Source organism: Zophobas morio, unplaced genomic scaffold (genome assembly GCF_036711695.1).
Source record: "Zophobas morio isolate AGI-343-1 ecotype UQ-CSIRO unplaced genomic scaffold, CSIRO_AGI_Zmor_V1 ptg000017l, whole genome shotgun sequence".
In the NCBI taxonomy this organism is placed as follows: Eukaryota; Metazoa; Arthropoda; class Insecta; order Coleoptera; family Tenebrionidae; genus Zophobas; species Zophobas morio.
Window position 1 is genome coordinate 14,441,248 of NW_026972122.1, and position 26,973 is coordinate 14,468,220.

Sequence of the window (26,973 nt, forward strand, 5' to 3'; positions counted from 1 at the left end):
GGGAATTTGTTTCGAAATAACCTTCGACCAATTTTTCTCTATGTGGCCTTTACCGGGCTCAGACTCGTTATCAGATTCATCTTGACAACCATTTTCATCAAAATTCGTAGGTTTTGTGTAAATGAATTCACTCGGAGAGTTGTTTTTTATATTTTGATTTTTCTTATTCATCTCTTCGTTATCTACTACTTCAGTGGTCCATTGAACTTACTTGTCATTCTTAGGTTTTCTAAATCTTAATTTGAGTGCAGGTATCTCATGGTCTTGCAATAATAATGCAATAAAAAATGAAAGTGAGTAATTAATGTAAAACTGTAAAAATATGAAAATAATACAATCACTCTTACATCTCTTTAAATCCAAATAAACATTTAGGAAACAGATTAATAATTTCCACAATTATAGTAGATATATGCTCCATTACATTTATCAAACCAATTTCTTTAATATGAGGATCATCAAAAATTGACTACAGCGTATTAACAGGGCCATTGGGAAATGATCCGCCTTCAAAAATCTTTTCCCATTCTTTCTTCGTCTTACTAGCTATAATGGATCTTAGTTGATTAGTTTTAAACTTTTCAGTGTCTGCAAGATATTGTCTGTCTATTCTTTTACACAGGTCTTTGAATTGTAAATCTGATCCGGCACCTAAAGTGAAGTGCCCATCTTTTGTCGGAAATACATCGCAGGGGACTATACTTTCATAGACCGCACCCCACCATGATGCTTCTTTTCCAGTGTTTAAATAATTTCAGTTTGAAAATATGTGCTAAAATGAATCCATAATCATGTTGATATGTCAGTCATTGGAACATCAGCTTTGTATGGTTCTTCACATTTTGGTCTATATGTATATAGGTACGCAAAAACCATCGACGCTGTTACTACATCATAGTCTCGTTTGGACCGGTATGGACTCTCAGGCCCGAAGCCCGTTATCAAGAGAGTGAAGTAACTTGGCTAAGCTGTTGAATCAATTCTCGTTCGCGCAGTTTATCAGGTACGTAATTTTGAATTGGTACTGTGATAACGTAAACATCCTACCAAAATCAGACGTGTACAAAATTACACAACCTTACTTTTTTATGGCGGAATGCGTTCAAATGCAAAGTGGTGGCATTCTGAAAAACCCTCTAGCTTACAAAAATAAAATGAAATCAAATGTTACGAATCAGTGCAATTATTTGAATATTAGGTACAAATTTACACATGAAAAGACAAAAAAAAATTAAATAAAAGTAACTGGGTGCAAATACTCCTTTCACCTTACGTTACGTTGCACTGCTCATCCTCTCGGTGAAAAGCTGTTACATAAGTGATCGCATCATCCACTTCTTTGCGGACTACCAGGCCAAAGGGCGAGCGCACTCCACGAAGAAGTAGGTACCCCAGCGGCATTCACAAAGAAAAAAAAAAGTTTACGATACAAACTTGCGTTAAAATTCCCCCTGTTAACATCGCCGCATTGACCGAGGAACTTCACCTCCTTTATTTTGTTACTGATTTTTTTTTTATGAAGTTACAGTGGCTGCCAAAATAAAGTAGGACATTTTTCTTTCCCCAGTGTCAATTTCAAATTTGTATTGACGTTTAAATGTCATTGTTAATGAATACCTATCAACTGAGTCGAGTTTATTCAATTAAAATTCTTGAAAAAACCCTTTCAAGAGTGGTGTCCTACTTTATTTTGGCCGTCACTGCAAGTTGGGAACAAATCAAAACTGTCCGAATTTGAATCTGAAATTTGTATTCCCGAAATTCTGACGATGAAATGAATTATTGGAACTGCAAAGCTAACAAATTTCTGTTAGCCCACCCCATGGTAAGATTTCTAAACAACAAAGAATTTACGTGGTGTTAATCATGTATGAATTCAAGTTATTGACTAAATCAAAATACATACACAGATTAACTCGTGGACTGAAACTCCATAAAACAAACAAAACATATTCGATACGAACAAAATCAAAATAAGGTGGCCTCTGAAACGTTCGGCATACTACAAGAATAAATGTTCGAATTCAAGCCGCAGTAAGAAAATATTAAAGTCCTCCCGTTTGTCGAGTCCACGAGGATATTAATTTGACTGGCAGATATTTTAAGGTCCTTTATCTGAAAAGTTTAAATGCCATAAATGAATAAAATTTCAACCTCTAGTTACGAAGGGTGGATGATGTAATAACTTAAGTAAAAACATCCAGTAACTTTGCATTTTGTTATAAACAAAAGAGTGAAATCTGAATAAACAAAATGCGTTTAAATGCAAAGTGGCGAACCCCAAGGTTGAAACAGCGCCTCTCAATCAAACACAATGTATGGAGGGCGCAAAGATCATTTATTCCTCTACTCTGTAAAGATAAAAATAATTGTGAAATAAGTCCAACTTCAAGTAAGTGGATTCCCTGTTGAGTTTCGAGTGTGAGAGAGACACAGAGCGAGAGATTTCGATAGAAACAACTTTATTCCCTAAAGGTTCGTGCAAAACTGAAAATCAGCTAACCAGCACCTTGCGTACATGCGCCATAGAAATGGTCAAATACGCAACAAAAGAATTTGTTGTCCAACATTCCCCAATTGAAAAATTCTATCCCGCCTTTAATAGGGAAATTCGAGTGAACTGGTGAGAGCCATAAATAAGTATTTCTTACCACTGTACTACTGTCCATCTTGTTATCGTCAATAAAATTTTATAGGGTAGAATGAAATTTCCAAAACTATACTAGGCAAACTTGAACAAAAATTCCATTAATATTTTTTGGATTTGCATATACAGGATGACTCAAAAAAATTATTGAATGGCTGAATTTATTTAACTGATTTAATCAGGAACTACAAAACCGAATGCTTTGAAATCTTGGAGATGTTTTACAGTTATCATCGCCCCCTAAAAAATTGATGACCTCACCTCAAAATTTTGCTGAATAACTCATATCCTAAATGTGCAAAGTATGATGAGACAATACTTGTGATTTATCATTCCATTCATTTTTTTAGATTTGCTTAACAGGTCGCTCAAAAAAATTAATGAATGAGTCAATTTATTTAATTGATTAAATCAGGATTAATTCACTCCATTTTCCCGAAAATTTGGAGATACAACACTGTTATTATTAGTATTATATTGCATGTAATAAAATAAAATGTAATAAGAAAAAAAAACATAATAGGCATGCAGTCGTCATGTTTCCGACAGCGAGGGAAGTACTGTCTAAACTTTTTAGACCAATTTTTTAGACTTCAAATAGGTGTTTATCTTCTGGAGATATTAATTGCACATAACGTGTAACTACATCTAATGCCGAAAGCGCCTCTTGTGTTGTCGGTAAATTACCTTTTCTTCGTTATTTCCATCAACTTCACCATCACTTTCTTCGACTCTTTCCTTATATTCCTCTTGCACAAAAAGCATTATTTCCCTGTCACTGGGAAATTCAGCGATTTGGACATTGTAATAACCCAAACTTCCCGCCTTAAATTTACACTTGAAAAAGTTTGAAAGGCGCGCGAAAAATTCAAAAATTCGAAATTTGGCCTTGGCTGTAATCGTCAAAATGGAAACCTACGTTGTGTGTTTTTTTTTTTAAGTGGCGGGAAGACGTTCTTTCACACAAGTGAGCATACACTGCGTGCGAGTAGAGCGCGCAAGAAATAATATACACAATTTTTGGGAGGGGAGCTAGATTCGCACCCCTCCCTAGGAGGAAAAGAAGCGACGAGTGAAGGTGACTCGGACGTGCTCTTCTGACAGCCCAGGAGGGCCGAGTCGCCACCGCTTTTCATCTCCAAAAACCCCCTAGGATTTTATTCACCCACATATTACATTTCAAATGAAACACCTTAAAAATATGAAAGAAAAAACACCCGCGAATTGACAGACATACACATATGAAAACCAGACAAGTACAAAAACCCTACCCTAATGTTTAAAATCAATGCAAATGTTTGAATACCACAAATTTAATAGAAACAAAGCAAAATCTGAATTAAAGTAACTGGATGCAAATACAAAATTTAAAATCATGGCAGTTGACAAGAGCACCACAAAAAAATACCCATAGAATAACCGGAGTTTGGGGCTCCTGGCTCGGGCTGGTCTCTCCCGCGACGGTGATTCTATCTATCGCAAGCAATACCGCTCGGCACCCCTCTATCTAACGAAGAGACGTACCGCGCTAACCAGGTCGTTTCGGTCGAAAACTGTTGGTTGGAATGTCAAGCCTATAAATAATCTGATAGCTTCACATCGTCCAGACTTTTCTCACTGACTCTATGCAAAGCCTGCACCCCTTATGCAGATGGCGCGACAAATCCCGCTAGTCCCCACTAGGAGCCGCGCCCTATGCTTCTGCTACGTGTTTCGGTGTTATTTAACCTCAGTTCCATTTTTAAATGTTCAATTTCTTATGACTCTAATATTGTCGACAACTGAATAAGTGTTAAAGTTTCAAAAGGGTAATAAACGACATTTAAATTCGCTATACAATCTTGTGAAATTTTAAACAACAAATAATTCTTATGTGAGATTAAAATGGGACATCAGATAATTTATACGATGGAAACATTCATCAACAAAATATTTGCAAAACAAAACTAGCAAAGATTTATAAAAACAAAAGATCTATTAGTGTGAAGTAGACTTGTAGAGATAAAAATATTATTTGAGGTTAAAACTACAGAGCATGAAATTTACGTTCAATTAAAATTATACAACAAAAAAAATTACTGAAGTTAAAATTGTGAGATTAGAGAAATATTGCAAACTTAACAAAATTTACATGAGATTAATACTTGCCACACTTTATCAATGATTCAAACTAAGAGTTTACATTCTGTCAAATTATGTCATGTTCTAAGAGATTGGTTACTTCAAAAAACAATTTACTTTGAGAGTTTAGAATACCACGAACTGTTACCCCAACAAAACATAATAAATAAACACAAAAATATCCAGTCGTCGTTGCGAGGAAAAAGCGGCTCGGTGATATAAATTTTAGTATTGCGAGGAAATACCTCGACGATGTAAATTTTAACGTTGTGAGGAAACGCCTCGATGATGTAAATTTTAACGTTGCGAGGAAACGCCTCGATGATGTAAATTTTAACGTTGCGAGGAAATACCTCGATGGTGTAAAATTTAACGTTGCGAGGAAAATGCGTCTCGGTGATGTAATCAATCTTTAGCATTGCGAGGACATGCCTCAGTGATGTAATCATGATAACGATGAAAATAACGATGATAACCGTCTAAGGGAAGAAATTATTTTAACCTCCCCATCAGTTCACGGTATGAATGATTTAATTTAACTGCCGTAAATGAATTATTAGCAATCTTGTGTGAAGAATTAAGAAGTGTTATAATGTAACACTTACGTATATGCATAACAAGTAACCGAGTTTATTTTTCTTTTCTCGACGAAATATTACTCGTTATACTCGATTGTTCGCTATATCGGAGCTCGCTATATCCGACTGTTTTAACGGAACTTTAAAATTTACTCGTTACAACCGACCGCTGGTACAACGCCTATGGGTTTTCTCGAGGGCTTTCTAGTATGTGAGTGACTCATCATCGGTGACGACAACCGGACGGCGTTCGCATAAAGAAACGCCCGGAGCGGATTGTCGCAAGTCTCGATGGCGGGCTCCAGAAAAACCTTGAAGCGACGTCCGGAACCATCTTGGATGATTGGATCAGGAACAGGATTCATTCAGTCAACGAGTCGAGTCTAGTCGGTGTTGAGAGAAATCGGGTCTAGTCAAACTCAAATCGATTCCAGTCGAGTTGGAATTATTTCGTGCATAATCGCTGTATAGTTAGTCGTGTAAACTAGTTCTACTGAGAAATAAATTGTTGAGTTTTACCCACGCCGGTTTTAATTACCGATCAACATAACAATATCTAACAAAATTTATAAATCCTGTAAACATGTTTCACTACCAGCTAATCTATTCCTATTTTCTTGTATTTATATGTTATTTACTATGATTGGAAAAAAGTCGCCCCATGCAACACAATATTTCTATTTTAATGCAGGTTGTTATAGTTTCTTAATTATTTTTAATGTCAAAGTCATTACCGCTAACATATCGGGGCACGTTTGGGGGTGAGTCTGTAGTATTTAATGAATCTGTTATTTTTTTATAATTAAACTTAATATCAATAAATTAAAAGGTGGTAAAACACCTGACACATAAAATCATCTGTGTCGTGATAAAGCTAGCAGGATCACCTGCAGTGAATACTTTTCAGTGGCAAAATTTTAATAGCCAGGAAACTGCACCATAATTAGTATGTTACAATGATTGTGTATTGCTATACCTATGTTTGTGACGTATACAGTAGTGTGGTTATTTATGATATCTGTGTAATAATATAGTGTTTGCAAAATCAGTTACACAGTAACGTGTGCTTTGTCTTTTAATATCTATTACCTACTTTAATCGACTTGTTGGAGTTTTTTTTTTTTTTTTCATTGGCGTAGAGTCAGAATATATGAGATCGGACAATGCAATTTGTCCATGGTTACTGCAATTCCATAATTTATATTTCAATATATTTTAAATGATTCATATGACCTCATGAATTGATTTTTTAGATAGAACGAAGTGAAAAAATGGCCAAAATGGAAGATGAGTATTATTTTACTGTAGTAGATTACACCCTTTTTGTGGTACTTTTGTTTCTTTCGGCATTAACAGGAGTATACATTGCTTTTAAGCATAAACTGGAAAGAAAACGAAAACGTGAAGACGTGAAAGAATATTTAACCGGTAACAGAGATCTCAAGCCTTTTCCAGTGGCAATGTCGTTAATTGCAAGGTAAGTTGAATTTTATTTGTAATGCGAGTCATACGCTTAAATCATTTTAGTTACATATCGGGAGTTACTATGTTGGGAACTCCTGCAGAAATGTATAATTTTGGAGCTCAATACTGGCTCGTAGTGGTCGCAATGAGTTTCAGCGGCGCAGTGGTGGCTTTCGTATATTTACCAGTGTTTACAAAATTGCGAGTTAGCTCTTCATATGAGGTAATTATATACTGAGTTCTATTAAAATCCGAACACCTTAAATTAGTTGACTGATAAAACTGAAAGTTTCACCAAATATATAAATCGAACCAAATAAATGACAGGCCTAAAACTTGTGAAATTTATTCAATAATGTGTGGATCCACCGTGATTTCTAATGCACTCATTTACTCGGCGAGGCTTGCTTGAAAGAAGATGGTTTATGGTATCCTGTGCGATCTCGTCCGAAGGTTTCTGAAGCCGCGTACAAAGGTCGTTTAAATTATTCGCGGAATGCTGCAAGTTACCTAGACGTGTGCTCATAATATTCCACACATGTTCGATTGGTGACAAATCTGGTGAACGAGCAGACCAGGGGAGAACTTCAACATTATGTTGTTGAAGGTACTCTGTTGTGACTCTTGCCGTATGTGGGCGTGCATTGTCTTGCTGAAATAGGGGTCGATCTAACCCTCTGAGGTAAGGAACTGTAATCGTCTTCAGTACTGTATCGATGTATCCTCTTGCATTCAAATTTCCGCGCATGAAAACTACAGGGGATCTGCTACCCTGCGTTATTGCCAGCCAGAGCTGTATTGCGTTCAACAACGAAATTCAAATTTCGGCGTTTTCCACGTAATTGCCTCACCGTCTTACGTGAGCCCAAACACTACCCGATTCCATTCATGTTCCCAATTTGCTCGCTCGTTGCATCATTGCAACCTACGAGCACGATGTCTTGGTGTCAATGGGAGGTAAAGAAATGGTCCATCTGAACGTAACCCAAACGACCTTATTCGGCGATAAACTGATGACATGGAGATCCTATGCTCCAACGCATCCATCCAATCAGTTGCAATTGCATGAATGGTAGAACGTCTGTCTCGTAGGACAGCAATTCGTAGATGACGATCTTCGCGTGTTGACGTTCTTTGAGGACGACCAGATCCACGAATTCGCTCATGTACTCCTTCCTCAGACCACCACCTCCAACATTGCAACACCGTTGACACACTACGGCCTATACGGTCCGCAATTTGCCGTATTGAGAAACCGGCTTCTCTCATGCCTTTTTCAAATTCACTCAATTGATGAAAATGAACCGGCTCACGACGTCTTGGCATTTTTCACTTTGTTTTCTACGCGATAGCCCTAAAATTTTCTACACAACTGACACAAATCAACTAGCAAAGCAAAATTCTGCTAGACGAAACGTTGTTTTCAAAAGGTAAAAAGGGTAAGATAACGTTAATGGTTTTTGTTGAAATTTTAATCATTTTTTCCATGACTGTCCTCATATTGAATCCGATAATATGAACATAATAGCCCAACTCCTTCAAGGTATATGTATATAACTGAACAAATTTATTAACCCTATATATATATATTAAATTAGATGAAATTCCAGCAAAGAAATCTACCTTCCGACATTTATGAATAATAGCTAAATGAAAACTTTAGCAAAACTGGTTTACTATATATATGTTACAGTCATGTTAAAAAGAGGCACTAAAATGATTTGGTTATCCGTACTATTTAACTTTTTTTTTTTGTAATAATGGTAATGTCTGGGCGCTGCGTTTTCAGGAAAGTAATAATATACACGGTGATTTCGAAATATGTGCAAAAAAAATGGGGAATGGCTCACAATAAGATTATGTGTAAATTTCACGTTTCTAAGTGGCAGTAATGTTTGGAAAAAATGATTTGAAATTAAAGATAAATTGTTATACTGGTAGTGTTTCGTGACCTACATAATTACTACAATGAATGACACAGGGCGATTAGACTTAAAAACCACAAAAAAAGGTGCACTGATAAGGAACTTGCAAAAAGACGATACGAGCAGTCAGTCATGTAGCAGTTTATTACTATCGCTTGATGTGTTTGGTTATGTTTGACAATGGTAAATTTTACCAATTCTGAGCGTGTTGACATTCATGGCCGCGAATTGTGGATCGAACACTTTCCAAATCGCGCAATACGTGTTCAGTGGTACAACGTCTCGGAAATCATGGTACCTTCGAACTTCAAACTCACGATCGTGGCCATAGTAGGACCGAAAGAATACTGCAAGCTGAAGAACAAATTTTTGAACGCGACGAAAAAGAGCCCGACATCAGCATTCCCCGACTTGCAGCTGAAGTTGGAGTTTCACAGTTTGTAGTGCATCGTACATTAAAAGAACAAGGCCACATCCATACCGTGTTCAGAAAGTGCAAGGTTTCGAGCCCGCTGATTGTTCACGTTGTGTAATTTACTGCAAATGGTTGTTACCGCAGTTTCGTGAACGCCCTAACTTTTTAAAATGCATTTTGTTTACGGATGAAGCAGGATTCACTCGCAATGCTGTTTTCTACAGCCACAACACTCTGATTTGGTCCGATGAAAACAACATTTTCAACCTTTCTTATAAAAAGGTAGTAGCATTCTACGTTGCTCTTATTTTTGTTCCATTAAACAATGTGGAATCGTTGTGACAAGGACTAAACATCCGTCAGAATAAAAAGTCGATCATCATGAAGCATTACCAAAAATCGGTCCTTCTCAGACCCACCATTTGTTTCTACAACGAATAATAATCTTTCGCACTGACCTTTAACCATGAATGATAAGCAGCAAAAAGTCGGTTTTACTTTTATTTGAAACTGAAAGTGTTTATATCGTTTTTATTCGAACGTTTTTCCACCTCTATGTACAAGGTGGATCAGTGACTTCGTATCGGGGGTGGTTAATGGGGGTTTTACCCCATTCGATTTTTAATTTGTTTTTTCAATATTTCCACACTACTACGTTACGTGATGCCGTGCTTATTGCATATATTTCGAAATCACCCTGTATGTATCTAACTCCAGATGTTTTCGCTGCAATCTTCTATCATTTATTTATATGAATGATGAATGAGACTAATATATCAAACAATACTGCTGTCTTAACCGATGCTATTCGTAAAAAAAGCTGAGAGGTTCGACTTGCGTTTCTGCCCCATATACCATCGATACTTTGTCACCTGTCAAATGGTTGATTTCATGGAAATTGTCACCGGGCACACCGGTGGCGGTTGGGGCCCTAACAAACGCGTGCGTAGTCCAGGTGGTACGTGTAGGCGGACCAACACTCTCTGTCACCTGTCTCATAGGTATAAAAACTCGCCCATGGTATAGAATGCGTGTTGTTGTTGTTCCTCTGGTGTGGTTTGAACGGCGTTGTGGTTCATGTCCCAATGCCCTATGTGCATGATTTCTCGTAATTGCATCGTCTGCGCAGATTAAACAGGCCCTAGGGGATTTTTCGTCCCATGGTTTCCCTGGAGATTCTTACGGGAACACCCTCATTAGCTTCTTGAACTCTTGATTTCTCCTCTCGGTAGGATTGGCTCATGGATGGAAGACGACTTTTCTCCAGTGGCGGGTTTTCCACCGCTTGCCGGTTCCTTAGAACACGTAAAAAATGACTTGGACGCCATTGTAAGATATCAAGCTTTGTGAGTGCTACCCGCTGAACATCTCGTCCTCTCGTAGGCGAATGTTGGCTTTGGCCATAGCACAGACAAGGCAGCGTTGTGCGTGTTTCTTAACGTCCCCATCAAATTATATTTTATTATTTTTCGAAGAAGCTGTATTTGTTCGATTGTACTTCAGAGGCAACGGAAGTTCTGTACAAATAACCTGTGACACCCATATATCCAATCATTCTGTGACATGTAAACAAAATTTAAAAACTCGCGAAAAATTCAAAATCCAAAAATTTAAAACAAAAAAAAAATAGAAGTTCATTTCGACGGAACTTTGCTCATTTTTGAAGTACACTAACAAATCCTGCTTCTTTGAAAAAAGATAAAATTTAATTTTGCGATTTTTTATAATGATAATCTCTATAAAGTAAAAAACATATGAATGCATTGGTAAAGAGAAGATAGAATTTTATTACGAATTTACCATGCTTACGATAACTTTAAAACGTTTGCAAAATTTCAGGGCCTTGGCAATTAAATTGTAAAATGTTGATACATATGTATATGACTTTTTCCAAAAATCTTGATATTTGCGGTAAAAATTCAACACGGTTTCATAAACCACAAGTACAGGAGTATGTTATTTTATAAAATCTAAAACAACATTTGCCATTGTAAAATTTAAAGATTTTATTATTGGTGGGGATGATAAGAAAAATTCGACAACAATCAGTAGGGTGGTTTCGAAGATTCTTGGTCTAGTAAAATTGGACCCAGACGATAGACGGCAGACGGCAGACGGCAGACAGACAGACATTTGGACGGAAACGGTATATCTATTTATATTTGGCTGTTGTATAAAACAGTTGCTTTACTTGGTTAATGTGACACCAATAAACGCCGTTTTAAATGGCAAAATTGAATAAAATTCTTTTACAACAAAATTCAATAGACAATTTTATTGCAAATATGAAATTATTATTGTTTGAAATTGTTAAAGTATGATCCATCAGTGAATTCATAAAAAATCTGCACAACAATCTATCAAAAAATACTGAGAGTGTCATTGAAGAAGATTGAATGTCATAGACTGAAACAAATGAACACTAAAAATATATTTTTTTAATGAGATCTAGTTTATTTAAAACGTTTTAATTTAACATATTACACAATATTGTACGCTAAAAAATGAGACAGCTACGGATCAGGGCTTTTTTACGAACACACGACATAATGTTAGAAAATCACTTAACGCCTCTGATATAATGGCATTGTAAGCAAAAATTCAATGTTTTCCCATCCCAATTAGTGAAACTGCAAATAAGTGATTTACTTTCCGACACAGTGCTATTATTCATTATTCATTAAAACATTAATACATATATGTTTTTAGTATCTGGAATTAAGATTTAATGAGCATTTGCGAACAATAGCTTCAGTCTTTTTTCTGATTGACGAGGTAAGTTTCATGCCATAAAGAAAGTAATTAATGTTGTTACTACAAATTCTCTGCAGATATTGTTTTTACCCACACTGGTCTATGTTCCATCGTTGGCCCTTAGCCAAGGTGTGTATCAGTTTTAGATTGAAGGTTTTTTTTTTGCTGACAACATTCTAGTATCAGGTGTTAATCATCATGTAGTTGGAATAATATCATGTGCGGTTTGTGTATTTTACACACTTCTGGTGAGTCAAAAATTTGAATTGCCATCAAATAAAACATATTATATCTTCCTTCTTTGTAGGGTGGACTACGAGCAGTGATCTATACGGACACCTGGCAAACAGCTTTAATGTTCGTTGCCGATATAGTTATTGTTGTACACGGAGTTGTTGCAGTCGGTGGTTTTAAACCTATAATTGACATCGGCCTCGAAGGTGAACGAATACAAGCTATCGAGTAAGTGAATTATAAACATATAGGGTATATATTCTCATAATCTACTTATTTCAGTTTCTATCCTAGCATGTATAAGCGCTACAATATATATGTTATTTTGATTGGGGGGTTTACGTATTGGACATCTTTCAATTCCTGCAATCAGACCATGGTTCAAAGATATTTGTCTTTGCCAAACGATAAACAAGCTCAATTGTATGCTTTTTTCTGCGACTTACGTATAATTGTTAGAATGATTTCATTTCAGGTCTGTTGGAATATTTACTTTTGGTGTTGTATTTTTTATATCTTTGTGTTGCTTTGCTGGACTCGTAGTATACACCTTCTACCACGACTGCGATCCTCTTACTTCAGGGCGCATTGTAAAAAGCGATCAGATACTTCCTTTATTTGTAGTAGAATCTTCAGGATATTTAAGCGGTATGCCAGGGTTATTTATTGCTGGTGTTTATGGTGCAGGTTTAAGGTAAAATATGTTTTTCATTTTAAATATTTATATGTTGAAAAATCATTTTCAGTACATTATCGGTAGTCCTCAACTCTGCCGCTATTGTTATATTAGAAGATCTAGTTCAAGGGGCATTTCATATCAGAATGAAAGAGGAAATAGTAAAACCCATTTCTAAAGTTATTATTTTTATAGTAGGCGTTATTACTTATTCTATGGTTTTTGTTATAGAAAACTTGGGCGGAATTTTTGAGGTAAATGATAATGTTTAAATCATTTAAAAGTGCGTACCATATAGTCAAGCAGGTAAAACATGTATAAGCTGACCCCAGAGTATGAAATAGGTATCCCTTTTTTCTGTTTGTCCGTCGTCTGTGTTGATTTTTATTGGACAGATAATTTCAAAAACTATAGGACCGATTGTTGTCAAATTTTTTATTTGTGTTATGAATATCGTATAGGTGATAAAAAAAATCACAATTGTATAACAATATTTTCCGATTTAACTTTGAAACTGCAGAACCAAATGCTCTGAAACCTTGTAAATATGTTAGGGTTAAAATAAGCAAGCTAATCAAAAGTTATCTGTTTAGTCCCTCCCAAAAAATTGATGACGTCATATAAAAATTTTCCCCAATAAATCGTATCTAAAATATGCAGAATAAGTCTATACTTGTGGTATATGAATACGTTCATATTTTCTAGAAATGCTTGTACGAGGTAACTAAAAAAATAATGAACGAGACAATTTATTTTATAGATCGAGTCAAGAACAAACTTTGAAATATACGCACAACATGCCTTTCTTATTGGTATTTTAACAGGTCACACATATATTTTGTTTTCAGCTACACGGGTTATCATAATAAAATAAAATTGGCAAAATGAAATTTTCGATTTTCTCGAAGAAGCTGCTTTTGTTCGCCTGTACGTCAGGGGTTAGGGAAGTTCTGTCTAAATAACATACTAATTCATTTCTACTGCAATTCTGTTTCTGTATACTGATCAAAAACTTATTAATAGATAGTCATTATAGATTCTGTCATTTTGAAATTTTAATTATGCTTTAAAATTATTGTGAAGATGGTAAAATTCCAATCAGAAACCTTTCTTTCCAAAGAATCGTAAAATATCATTAAGTTAATACCTTTTAAAATCTTCAGCGTTACGTATTTATTCACCTCTGATTAAAATTCCTATGTTTCACGTTGTCTACGGACTATCCTAAAACATCAAATTTCAATAATAAAATTTCACAATTCAACTCAGAGATGACATTGACGAAAATTTTTTATTCATTCTGTGGCGGCACAATAACACGTGGGTAAAGCAGAGTAAAGATAAGTTGTCTTGTGGTGTAGCGGTTAGCATACCAGCCCGGATTGCTTGGAGACGTGGGTTCGAATCCCACCGAGGCACAACATTTTTCTCTGCTTTCCCAACATTGGTGACCACCGACAGGCAACGCGCACGCAACATCCTTCTGCCACCGCCCTGTGCCCGCTGTGTTCGGGGTCCGCAGCACCGCCAGGGTTCGAACGACGAACGTAAGAGTGGCAGGAGCGACGCCAGCAACCATCTCCTTCGCACCCCAGCACGACCGCGCGCTGTGTCGCTGGGGGGGGGAGTACTGTGGCGGCACAATAACACGTGGGTAAAGCAGAGTAAAGATAAGTTGTCTTGTGATGTAGCGGTTAGCATACCAGCCCGGATTGCTTGGAGACGTGGGTTCGAATCCCACCGAGGCACAACATTTTTCTCTGCTTTCCCAACAATTCCTTCCAGAGAGTTGATGACGTCATATCAAAACAGAATATAAGTAATAAAGTATATATATATTGTTTTATTAATGTGTTAGCATATCTTCAAAATATTAGTCATATCTATGTTCAGTATACATTTGACAGAAAATTATCAAATATTTTTATAGAACCTGAGATACATCTGATATTGATAATGCTTCAGCAGATTTCAAAGTTTTGTTTAATAATGGTGTATTTAACTTAAAAATTCGTTTAAACTATTTAGACAGTATTTTTTTCTAAAATGTTATCATTGTATAGGTCAGGACTTTTTTTCATGAAAATTTCCATGACGCCAACATGTATAAATGATTACAAAAAAACTGACGAAGGTTATTTCAACACGACTTCCTTCACAATTCAGTAAGTCCCGTTTCTTTGAAAAATTCTAGAATTTGATTTTGCGAACTTTTATTAAAAAATAAACATATAATGCCCTAACTAACACTGTAAGAAACTAAACGATCCTGTGTAATTTTTTATATCCTATACATGTTTTTGTGTCTGTCTACGACAACTACTAACTTTTTTTAAGCGACACCATAAATATGTTTTTTTAATTTTTTTCAGAGCTTGTTTTTCTGAATTCATTAATGTATTTCACTCTACCACTGCCTTTGACTCGACCGATTATGTTACGAAAACACACTCTGTTAACTTGATTATATTTGGTCTGGCGCGGAGTGCACTTCTCCAGCCATGATAGAACACGGATTCGCAATTGCTTCAAAAATAGTTTTAAGTTAGTTTAAGTTGAAAAGTTTCGATCAACATTTAAGCAATCACACGTATGTCAATTCCAACACGTGCCATGTAATATTAATAATAAAACAATGTGTCTAACACATACCAATTTGAATAGGTATAGTCTACTATAATAACGGTACTGTATTCTCAAAATTTCAGAAAAATAGGATAAACCGCCGGCATTGATCTACTCTTATCTTCGAAGCGAGCGCGCTATCGCTAGACCATGGCTTTGCTTATGGAGGTTCGTATTGTCTGTCTAGAAAAGACGGATTAAAGATTAAAAAATATTATAATAAACAAAATCAAGGAGATTCATAAACCACAAGTACAGGACTTAATAGTTATTTATGTTACAAGTGTTGAAAACGGTCCATTGCATTACGAACGGGAATACGGCGCGAGACGCAGTCGAGCGCTGTATGTAAGTGAGTAATGCAATGGAGTTTTCACACGAGTATCATACAATATTTTTTGCGCTGCCTTTTTGAAAAAAGAACATTTTTCAATCGCTAAAAGAATAAATATTACTGAACCGAAATTATGTTGGTATTGAATTTATTACCAAATACGTCAAATACCAATCTGTCAATTTGTCCGGGCAAAATTTGGAATTTCAAAGTTGAAATGAAAAATCGTGCACGTATTCAGAAAATTGCAGATAAAGCAATTGCAAATTTGTTGCCTGCAAAATCCGCAGGTCCATATGAAGCCGAATATCAAAAATTCATCAAGTGGTGCGAAGAAAATAAAATACGCGAATTTTCTAAAACGACGCTCGTGGTTTATTTCCAAATTAAGTCAGAAATTATGAAAGCCTCCACACTGTGGACAATATATTCAGTTCTGAAAAGTCCTCTTGGCATGAAACATAACATAAATCATTCGAAATTTTATAAATTAACAGCGTTTTTAAAGCGGCAGAATGACACAAGCCCAAGAAGTCTGAAATACTTACCAGTGGACACATTTTTATTTGCGGCTCCAGATCAGAGAGAATCTTGTGAATATGATTCAGCGTGAGGTTGCGAATAACGTCAAGTTTAAACGGTTTTTTAATTAACCAGAAGTACTAACAAACAGTAATAACATAATAGTTGTCAACAACATAAACCAAACCACCGAATAGTGTCAACTGTCAAATTACTACAAATCTAAATTTTGATCAACAAATTCCCCTATTTAAGATTACAACTTAAATTGCGCTTTTTTAAAATTTCGAGCCACTTTTTGTTATAATAACTTTAGATACATGATTATCAATTAGTAGTAATTACTTTGTGATAATCAATTTATTTTTTCAAAGCTTAAATTCCTCGTTTGTATTTTGCGGCACTAGATCCTTTTTCATTGCCATTTCGACACGCCACGTGTCAACGTAAAATGTCAATTACAACTATGGCAGCGCAAAAAATATTTTGCGGAGATATCATTAAATTGTTGGCAGGGACAATGAGACAAATTTTAGACAAGGTTTTGACATCTAGACGATACTTCCAGAAAAATATATAAAATTTGACGACAATAATTGATCCAGTAGTTTCGGAGACTATGTGTCTAATAAAAATCGACATAAATGACAGACAGATGGAACCGGGAGACCTATTTTTTCGTATTCTAGGGGTCATGACACGTCGAGAAAAGTAGACAATTGCTACTATAATACTTACTTAGCTTACGTTCGGACGTAAAAGTATATTACCCAAATACAAATATCACTAGATATCAGCGCATATTTTTAATGATAAATTTTGGATAACGTCATTAAATTTCTGGCCTGGATAGATAAACAAAATTCAATCGGTAGTTTTTTGTCAATAAATCAAATTTAATGTGTTATTAAAATATGAAAGATTATGAAGATTCTTAAACAAATAGTAAAATTTCTTTTACTTCCATTTTCTGCCTAACATACACAAACAGGGAACAGACATTTTCGCATTCTACGCGCCGTGAAATAACCTTGTCATAAAATAAGCAACAATTTCAGAACTTAACGTGGGGAAGTAAAATATACTCCTATATTCTTTGCTAAACTTTTAATATGTTGGTATCTTCATTTCAGGTGGCAACAATTCTTACTTCCATTAATGCGGGTACAATGTTCGGACTTTTTTCTCTTGGAATACTAATACCTTGGAGTAACACAAAGGGCGCTATAGTTGGTTCCATTACTGGATATGTGTTCACTTGCATTGTCGCTTTTGGTAATAAATATGCAACGTCGGCAGGGTTAGTTTTGGCTCCTGCATTGCCAATTTCTGTGGATGGCTGTTATGAAAAATACGATCTTAATGTTACTAAGGAGGAAACTGTAAGTATGTAAAACAGATGAAAAAGCTTCTTTAATTTTGATAAAGCACATTTTGCTGAAGAATTTTGTCACAAGTTTTTTTGTCATAACTTATAAAACTGAGTTTTGAAAAGTGTGAAAAATAGGACTATTTTTCAGAGCAGGTTCTTTTTATATTAACATTTGTTAAGACTGGCAATTTGTCTTTTGCTATTTTTGCTATTTGTCGTCCCCAGTTTAACGAGACGTGCGTTTGTAGAATTGACCCTTTTCCTGTAAGATCGTAAAACTTCCATAGTGACTTTCCGTGCGCACGCATCTTCAAAACCACGTATCCGGCACTCCGGCAACAGAGCAAAGGCCTGTGACAACAAACCGCTTTGACAGAATGCAACCAGCTATAGATGCGTAATCTGTCGCTCATTGGTTAATTTTAACTTGGCGCTTCAAAAATCTGACTTCGCCTGCGCGATGTTGTCTCACTCTGTATCATTGGAATTTATATAATATCTACTCACTTTGCTTACAGGAAAAGGGTCAATTATAGTTATATATTAAGTAAATAAAATTCTAATAAAAATTACTAAAAATGACAGTAAACAATGTTATGGATCGTATTCTAGCAAATTAAAATTATTAATAACTAATGATTTAGCTGTCTATTAGACAATGCAGTTCATTTGACGTTAAATATTTTCAAAAGTTTCCGACAGATTTTTTTTAACCATTTTTTTCGACTTCTTGAGAGCCTTCTTAACAACGTATATCGTCGAACATACACGTAATTTTTTCGTCATCCAGTATACAAGCTTTTTTTTTAATTCAGTTTATCAGAAATCAGCATAGTAATTTTACGGTCGCCACTTGGCTTATAGTATTGTGGTGACCGAATTTAAATCAAACTTTTCGCGCTGAAATTAATTGACAACGGCGCGAAATCACATTTGAATAATTTTAATTTGAAAAAAAAAGAGTTCAATCACAAAAAGGAAATCCTTAAACATAGGCAACCAAATATGCATGGATGGTCTAATGCACGTAGCGCTTAGGAGTTAGTTTGCATGATCTTTGGGTTAGATGGCAGCACGTAGCGCTAGGGTAATTTCAGTTAGAGGGTTGGTAGAAAAACGGCATGGTAGAGCATTACGAATGTGGCTGTGTGTGTGTGACCACGTGGTAAGAACTAGGTTTAAATTAGTTGGTTTGGTAGTTAATAAAACGGGAGGAAGCCTTTGTTTAACGACGATCAAACGTATTTTTCATAATGATACAGTTGTCCCCAACCCGCGCGGTAAATTCTTGCGCCCTTTTAATCGAAAATTGCAGACTTCCGGTCGGACGCGAACACGTGTTGTGAATCTGTTCTTTGTTTGAAAATTCACAAATCAAGCTACTTTTTCTTAATACTCAGCTAGAGCAAACACAATTTAACAATCAGGATTATTTAAATTAACCATTTGCTAGAAGATTTCATGAAATTCACTTAGTCAGGAAAAACACCTTATGTTTAATTACGAATAGGTCTCTGGATGCATATACGTGAGTGTTACATTAGAACACTTCTAAATTCTTCACACAATATTGCTAATAGTTCATTTACGGCAGTTAAACAAGTTCATTATACTGCGGACTGGCGGGGGGGTTATGATAATTCCTTCCCTTAGGTGGTTATCATCGTTATCATAATGATCGAGGCAATTCCTCGCAACGATTTTGAAATTTACATCACCGAGACGCTTTTTCCTCGCAACGATTTTGGAATTTATATCCCCGAGACGCTTTTTCCTCGGAGCGATGATTGGATATTTTTGTGTTTGTTTGTTTATGTGTTTTGTTGGGGTAACCAGTTCGTAGTATTTTAAACTCTCAAAGTAAATTATTTCTGAAGTAACCAATCACTTAATGATATAATTTGGCATAATGTAAACTCTTTGTTTGAACTGTTGATAAAGTGTGACAAATATTAATCTCCTGTAAATTATGTTAACTCTGCAATTTTTCACATCGTACTATATTTCTTAATCTCACAATCTTAACCTCAGTAATTTTATTTGTTGTATAAATTTAATTGAACGTAAATTTCATGTTCTACAGTTCTAACCTCACATAACATTTCTATTTGTACAAGTTTATTTCACACCAGATCTTTCGTCTCATAAATCCTTGCTAAGTTTTGTTTTGTAAATACTTTGTTGATGAATGTTTTCTATCATATAAATTATTTGATGTCCAACTTTAATCCCACATAAGAATTATTTGTTGTTTAAGATTTCACAAGATTGTATGGCGAATTTAAATGTTGTTTATTGCTCTTTGAAACTTTAACACTTGTTCAGTTGTTGTTAACATCAGAGTTATAAGAGATTTAGGGCCGGTTTATAGAAGCGCGAGTTAAATATTTAATCCTCGATTAATTTAACACTGGATTAAAATGTGGAATGGGAGCTCGTGATTGGTTAAAACCTGCACGTCGCCTAGCAACGAACCTCAATTAAAAGTTAATCGCGAATTAACTTTAACTTCAGTTTCTATAAACCAGGTCTGAATGTTTTAAAATGGAATTGAGGTTAAATGACACAGAAAACGTGGCAGAAGCGAGGTTTGGTTCCTAGTCGAGCTGGCGAGATTTACCGCGCCACCTGTACAAGTCCACAGGTTTGGATAGATTCAGGGGGCGGCCGCCGACGTTGTGAATTTCTCGATTTGGCCCAATAGTCGAGATCTTTGCGGGTTGGACGACCGTAATGGCCTAGTTCCGCAGGGCAAAGTTCGTCATGGGATATGCGTGTGGGGTAGGCTTTGCGATAGATAGAATCATCGTCGCGGGGGGAGAACAGTTCCAGACCGGTAGCTCAGACTCCGCTTATGCTACAACGCTCCAGGGGTACTTTTCTTGTGCTCCTGTTAACTGCCGTAACAAAAAAAAAAGGAAAGGGAGATCGGCCGCCACACGCCTGTAATAACTTGTGTACTTGCATCCAGTTACTTGATTCAGCTTTTGCTTTGTTTTACTAAATTTGTGATATTCAAATATTTGCATTGATTCCAAACAGATGTACAGAATTTCCGTTTGTTCGTTTTTCGTGTGTGTATGTCTGTCAATTCGCGAGTGTTTTTCTTTCCCATATCTTAAGGTGTTTGAAATGTAATAATATGTCGTCCGGGAATAAAACCAAAGGGGGTTTTTGCGCTGAGGGGTAATTCTTCGCAGCGTCTTTCCCCCTGTGAGGGTGGTGCCGTTTCCCCCCCTCCAAAACAATTTTTGTCTATTATTTCTTGCGCTCTCGACAGTGTATGCACTTGTATGAAAGAACGTCTTCCCGCCATTTTTCAAAAACAAAAAAAAAAAAAACACAACGTAGGTTCCTATTTGTTAGACGATCATAGCCAAGGCCAAACTTTGAATTTTTGAATTTTTCGCGGGCCTTTCAAACTGTTTCAAGGTCAAATTTCAAGGCGGGAAGTTTGGGTTATCACAGTATATATGTATGTGTCACAAGACACTCCTCTGTGGTATGTACACGTGCACCATGCACGTGTGTGCATGCACGTAATCATTGTGAAGCAGTTCTATCTAATAATGCAATTGTGTATGCATGCATGTCTTTAAACCGAAAAAATCTTACCAGCACTTGCAAATTTTCAGCAATTTTTTTTAAATTAAGTACTGAAATTTTGAAATTGATCTGTGACGAAGTAACACAGTGAAATTATTTTTGAAAAATGAAGATAGAAAAAGGTCTTTTCTTCCGTTTAAAAGATGTTTGAAATCAAATCTTTCCTCAAACAATGAATAACTGCGACAAATCTCAGTTATAATGTGCCGTATCGCTCGAATTTAAAAATGTTTACCTTAAAGACAAAGATCGTTGTTAAATATGTACTTTTTCATTACAAAAATTATTATTTTATACCATATTCTATAAAAATAGCTGCGGAATGACAAAAACTTAATGACAAGATTCATGCATCAACCTCTTTAGAAATCGGTAGGTTTTTGATATCTGACAACATCGTCACGAATTCTCCCACGGGTTTTCTACGCTGCTAACCCCAAGTCGAACGAATGATGGAAATATCGCCGAGCAATATCTCTGTCGCTTCCAAAGTCATCGTTAATCCGATTGACAATTTTATTAGCTTGTTGTATTGTGTTTTTTCTTAAATCCAAACTGATATCCTGAATGACTGGAGACTGATGTAAATGTTTAATGTTTGTTTAATGTTTATTTTGCCAAAAGAAAATAATTTCCAACAGAGGCAATACTAAAGTATTCGGAGTATACACTTAAAGCCACTTCTAATTAACCTGTTATGACATATGCAAGTCACTTACATTGTGATTAGTACCTAAATCTAACTTATTATAAAACTAAATATTTAATTTAATTAATTTTTCCTAGCAAACTCTGAAGCTGTTTTCGAGTACAATTGAAAATATCAAAATCATGTGGCAAGCTATTTATTTATTTCATAATCCAAGTAGTTGGCGTGTTATAACCATAATTGGTTCTGTGTCAATCTACAACCGGTAACTCTTGACATTGAGTAGAATGAGACGGTACTCTAAAATTGAATTTGGTCATAAGTTCATTGGAATCAATCAGATTGTGTAGCAAATTAAAACCAAACGTTATTTCAAAATTACGACGGCGTACTTCTAAGGACTGAAGTCCTATAAGCCTTAAGCGTTCTTGATATATTACTTTGTTTTTATCTATTTTCATTTTTAATAATAAAAAGTTTACAAAGCGTTTCTGAACTCTTTCCAGATTATGCAGTTATATTCTAGGATAGGACGGACCAAAGAACAATAATTTTTCATAATAGCCATGTAATTTTTAAAATTTCTGCATTGTCTTTTTATGAATCCGCACATTTGATTTGATTTTTTAATTATGTTTTCTATATGCTCACTAAAAGATACGTTTGTATTGAATGTCACACCAAGATCGGAGACACTATTGGTCCATCATTTATTGATTTTTTATTTCGTAAGACCTGTTTAGCATCAGCGGCGTTATTGAGTATAGCTTTAACTGGACGTGTTTTGGAATCATCATACTTGCCTAAGCGAAAGCATTTCAAATTAGAGGTGTTAATCTTGTCATCAATTGTTTTAATGTAGTGTGATATAACATCCAGATCTTCTTTTGCTCGAAGTTGGGAGGATTCTTTTTTCGACTCTTGAATGTTATAAAAAATAATGTTTGATTCGCGTTGTTGGCGATCGAGAATTTCGGAGGTTATAAGATTACAATATTATTCTTTATCTTGCAGAGAAAAAGTGTTATCAGCTGCTGATAAATGTTCATTCACATTGGTTTTCAGTAAGTTCAATTCATCTTGAAGATTTTTAATTGACGTTTTCAAGTCTTTGCAGTTTTCGCAAAAATAGTTAAGTTTTCGGTCGCTCATTTTTAAACATTGAAATGATATAATATCTCGGTAATGGATATTTATTTCAAAGTAACTTAAATTTAATGTTTATTTGTGCCCATATTTAAAATTTTTTTTTTCGTTGTTCGTTTATTATTTGTTACAGGAATATCCAGATGAATCTAATGTTTTCCCCTTATTCCGACTGGCATATCTTTGGATAGCACCTGTAGGTTTGATGAGTGTGATTACTGTTGGGGTTATAACTAGTCTCATAACCGGAAAAACGAATGTGAACACTATTGATCCCGATCTAATATCACCTGTGTGTCAAGGATTTTTACCGGAAGCGGCTAAAGAATATGCAGGTACAGCCGTAAAGAAAGTTGAACACAAAAGACTTTTGGACCGTCAAGCTAATGTGAGTGTTTTAGTTTTATCTGGATGTAGAGCTAAAAAGTGTAGAACCTGTTGTGACAACCGACGAAAGCGGTCAGTCCATATAGGGTCTAAATTTATGCGTTCGATTGTACAGTTGCGACCCCCCAAAAGTGCACGATTTTTCATTGTCATGGAATTTTTTGAATTTTTAAATTAATGTAAGTCTGGCTATTACCAGTGGCGTAGCATTTTTGAATAAACAAAATATGAAATTTGACAAATTTTGCTATTCGGGCGCTCATGATTTGAAGATACATTTACAATGGAGAAAATTATCGTGCACTTTTGGGGGGCCGCAACTGTACATAGATATAAGCGCCACGGCAAGCATTACCTCAATAGCATGCCGACCAGCGCACTCATGCGGGAGGTTTTTTTTCTTAAGCTGCGACATTTATTGCATTGCCTACATATAAAAAAAAAGTAAAAAAAAAGTTATAATTTTTAAAGAAAAGTTTGTTGGGCTTTACTTCAGGGACGAGGAAAGTTCTGTCTACATAATGTTAGATCAATTTTTATACACAACATTCCACTTTTTTTTGCTTGTCACTTGTGTTATTGTTCAGTATTTTGACAAATTAAGTAAGTGTACACTATCGTTGCAAATCCATTTTTGTCTGCAACTATAGACCATTATATGTATTTTATAAAAACTAATTTCAACAATTTCAGACATGATACAAAAAGTGTTTTTGTATGGATGTAAAGTGTAAGTAAGTTTCTTGTATTATTAAAAAATTGGACTCATTACTTATTAACGCTATTATAGACGTTTTCATAAAACACTCTCCCCAAAAATTATTGTACCACTTGCACTTCTAGTGAACAGGACTACATATGGCTACTATATACAACACATAATAGTGATAAATGTATGTAAGGCAATACCAAATAATGACAATATTAAAAAAATATATACAGGGTTATTCAGCTAAGATGACCAATATTTATGTTTTTAAAATAGGCAACCCAAAATACCGATTCCACTTGAACTAGCCATGGCCGACTAGTATAAAGATTATGGCCTGTCCAAGAGGTACGATACGTGTTGCCATCTATTAATAATTACACTTAATAATTTAGCAAAATTTTAATTTGACTTGACATTATGGGACTTCAAAACGTGTAATGGTGGTTTGTTTCGGTATGAATGCCTTTGTGCCTTTCAAAAGGTGTTAATAATTCTTTTGTCGTTTTTGAATTATTAATAGATGGCAGCACGTAATGTACCTTTGACATTCCTTTGGACAGGCCATAATCTTTATACTAGTCGGCCATGAACTAGCAAACTTTGATGCAATTCAATTTTGAAACATTTTTTGTAATCCAGGTTCAGGTGGAATCGGTATTTTGGGTTGCCTATTTTAAAAACAAATGGGTCATCTTAGCTGAATAACCCTGTATATTCTGGGACTGATTTGGAGAGTGTTAATAGTGTACTCACACAAGTTTATAAGTGATAATGAAATTAATATCGTGTATTTCCTCCCCTGGCTTGAATAACGGCTTCCATCCGTCGTCCTATATCTTCGTAAAGGTGCAAAATATTATCTTGAGGAATATTTTCCTACTCTTCTATAAGAACTGTTTCTAGCTCTTGGAGAGTTCCAAAAGCAAATTTCTAATGTTATGTACTTGTTTTTCAGACACCAGCACCAGCAACTCAGCAACAGCGGTGAGGAACTCATCATCGCAATGTTTAGTGTTGAAGCAAGTATTCATAAGTATTTATTTATAGTGAAATCTTTTTGTAATTTGGTATTAATTTAGTTTTATACACAATAAAGTGTATTATTTGTAGAGAAACATTTTGAATCTGTAATCTAAGAATCTGCACGCCGAAACCAAACATTTGGTTTGTAGAAAAGGTAGGGAAAAACATCCTGTTTCGTTTTCCGGAGGTTGGTTAAATTGGCGCGAGTCAAAACTCAATGATTATATTTATTGGTAACAAAATAACTACAACCAATTATTAACATGCAGTGATAATGCTATCATCTTTGTAACGTGCACACATTCCAGATTCGACTGATTCGCTCCCGACGGCGGTCCCTTTTAAAACAATCACGCTACATCTGCAAGAAGCTTCAAGAAACCACTTCTGGGTTTTTCTGTAACGCGTCGGAAACGCCGTCGTTTATGAGTCATGCACCTGGCCATGGGTGGAGCGGATCTAACTAGTACATTAGTTTTTTTCGTAACACTGCTTCCTCTTTAAATCTAATGGTCCTGATCAGAAACATCATTAGCATCATTGATGTGCCTATTTAATGATGCGGTCTAAATGAATAATTTTCATTTTCGTCTTCGGCCCTCGTTGATCCTCGCCACGACGGTACATATGGACCTTCCCAATCTGGCGACAATTTCGGGCAACAACCTTTTCTTCTTTTCGAGGGTTATAAAATCATACCAGATGCCCTGCGTGGAATCCTACTGAATTCCCGCATTATTTCGTGAACGCTCAATAGCTTCTCTTTGAAGTCATCGACAGAATCTTTGACATCATGTGGTTCTTCACTTGGTTGATTTCAAAATGAGCATCAGAATCCTCGTTGTGCATTTTTCGAAGTATTTCCGTGGTGACATATTTCCTATCCGAGTTTTCGCAGGCCTTCTTAAGCAATCTGTTCTCGACATACAGTGAGTTTCAGTGAACTCATTATAAAGACGTTTTTCAAGTTTGGATCGTGTTGAATTTAAGAAAGGTTTCGACGTTTCGCCTACTTTCGTAAGGGGCATCTTCAGGAAGTGAAGAGAGAAACCAAAGTTAAACCTCTTCTGATACCAAAAAGAAGAGGTGGATATCGGACCACTCCTCGGAGGGAAAGAAGATAGGATGGGACAGCTTTGCTGATCGGAAATATACGAATCACCCTCTTTCAACGCTTTTATTATGTGCACAATTTTAAGCAAATCCGGACTTCGTGCTTATCTCTTGTGTTTGGCCAATCGCGAATTGCATTGATCTTCGTTCCACTAGTTTTAATCCCGTTTGTCAAAACAGTATGTCCCAAAAATTCTAGTTCTTTTTCACTTTCAAGTTTGCCTCTTTCATTAGGCTGATTAATTAACTAGTTTAATAGTTAATGTATTTCCTAACACCATGATATCATTTCAATAAACCAAACATGTCGTCCATGTTAGTCCTTGTAATACGTACCATCTCGTATAAATACACTGTGACGGTCCACCCTTGAGGAGAAACCGCAAAATACCGCAATAAGAAACTTCAGAACATAATTCTCTAACTCAAAGACTAAATTCGCATATTCGCAAAAAGCAAGCAAATTGCGCATGTCCAATCGCGTATGTATTCCAACCACCAAATAATTGCAAAACCCATATTCGCACACCATTGAGAAGTACTCACTCAGTCAACCCTAGCTAAATACCACACCCAAGCAAAAGTTCCAAGATGGCGACAGCATGTGACGTTAACATGATAACAAGACAAAGAAGAATCCACAACGTTGGCACGTGATTCTAACGACATT

The 26,973-nt window shown here is 35.7% G+C and overlaps 1 protein-coding gene across 1 annotated transcript; it reads left to right on the top strand.

The window, feature by feature from the left end:
* Positions 1-1,669: 1,669 nt before the first annotated feature.
* Positions 1,670-25,386, top strand: LOC135130169 (sodium-coupled monocarboxylate transporter 2-like). Its single transcript, XM_064057513.1, has 13 exons — positions 1,670-1,825; positions 6,600-6,823; positions 6,874-7,033; positions 11,860-11,925; positions 11,982-12,033; positions 12,085-12,152; positions 12,212-12,366; positions 12,421-12,561; positions 12,614-12,832; positions 12,885-13,068; positions 17,429-17,677; positions 23,202-23,456; positions 25,123-25,386. The coding sequence occupies exons 1-13, from the start codon at positions 1,775-1,777 to the stop codon at positions 25,153-25,155; spliced, it is 1,857 nt and encodes a 618-aa protein (XP_063913583.1). The 5' UTR covers positions 1,670-1,774; the 3' UTR covers positions 25,156-25,386.
* Positions 25,387-26,973: the final 1,587 nt, after the last annotated feature.

Bases quoted from the DNA above. Each gene is read 5' to 3' on its own strand.
- LOC135130169 (XM_064057513.1), top strand. From the start codon at position 1,775: ATGAATTATTGGAACTGCAAAGCTAACAAATTTCTGTTAGCCCACCCC. The intron at 12,562-12,613 runs GTATGCTTTTTT...ATTTCATTTCAG, and splicing joins AACGATAAACAAGCTCAATT to GTCTGTTGGAATATTTACTT. The intron at 23,457-25,122 runs GTGAGTGTTTTA...CTTGTTTTTCAG, and splicing joins TTTTGGACCGTCAAGCTAAT to ACACCAGCACCAGCAACTCA.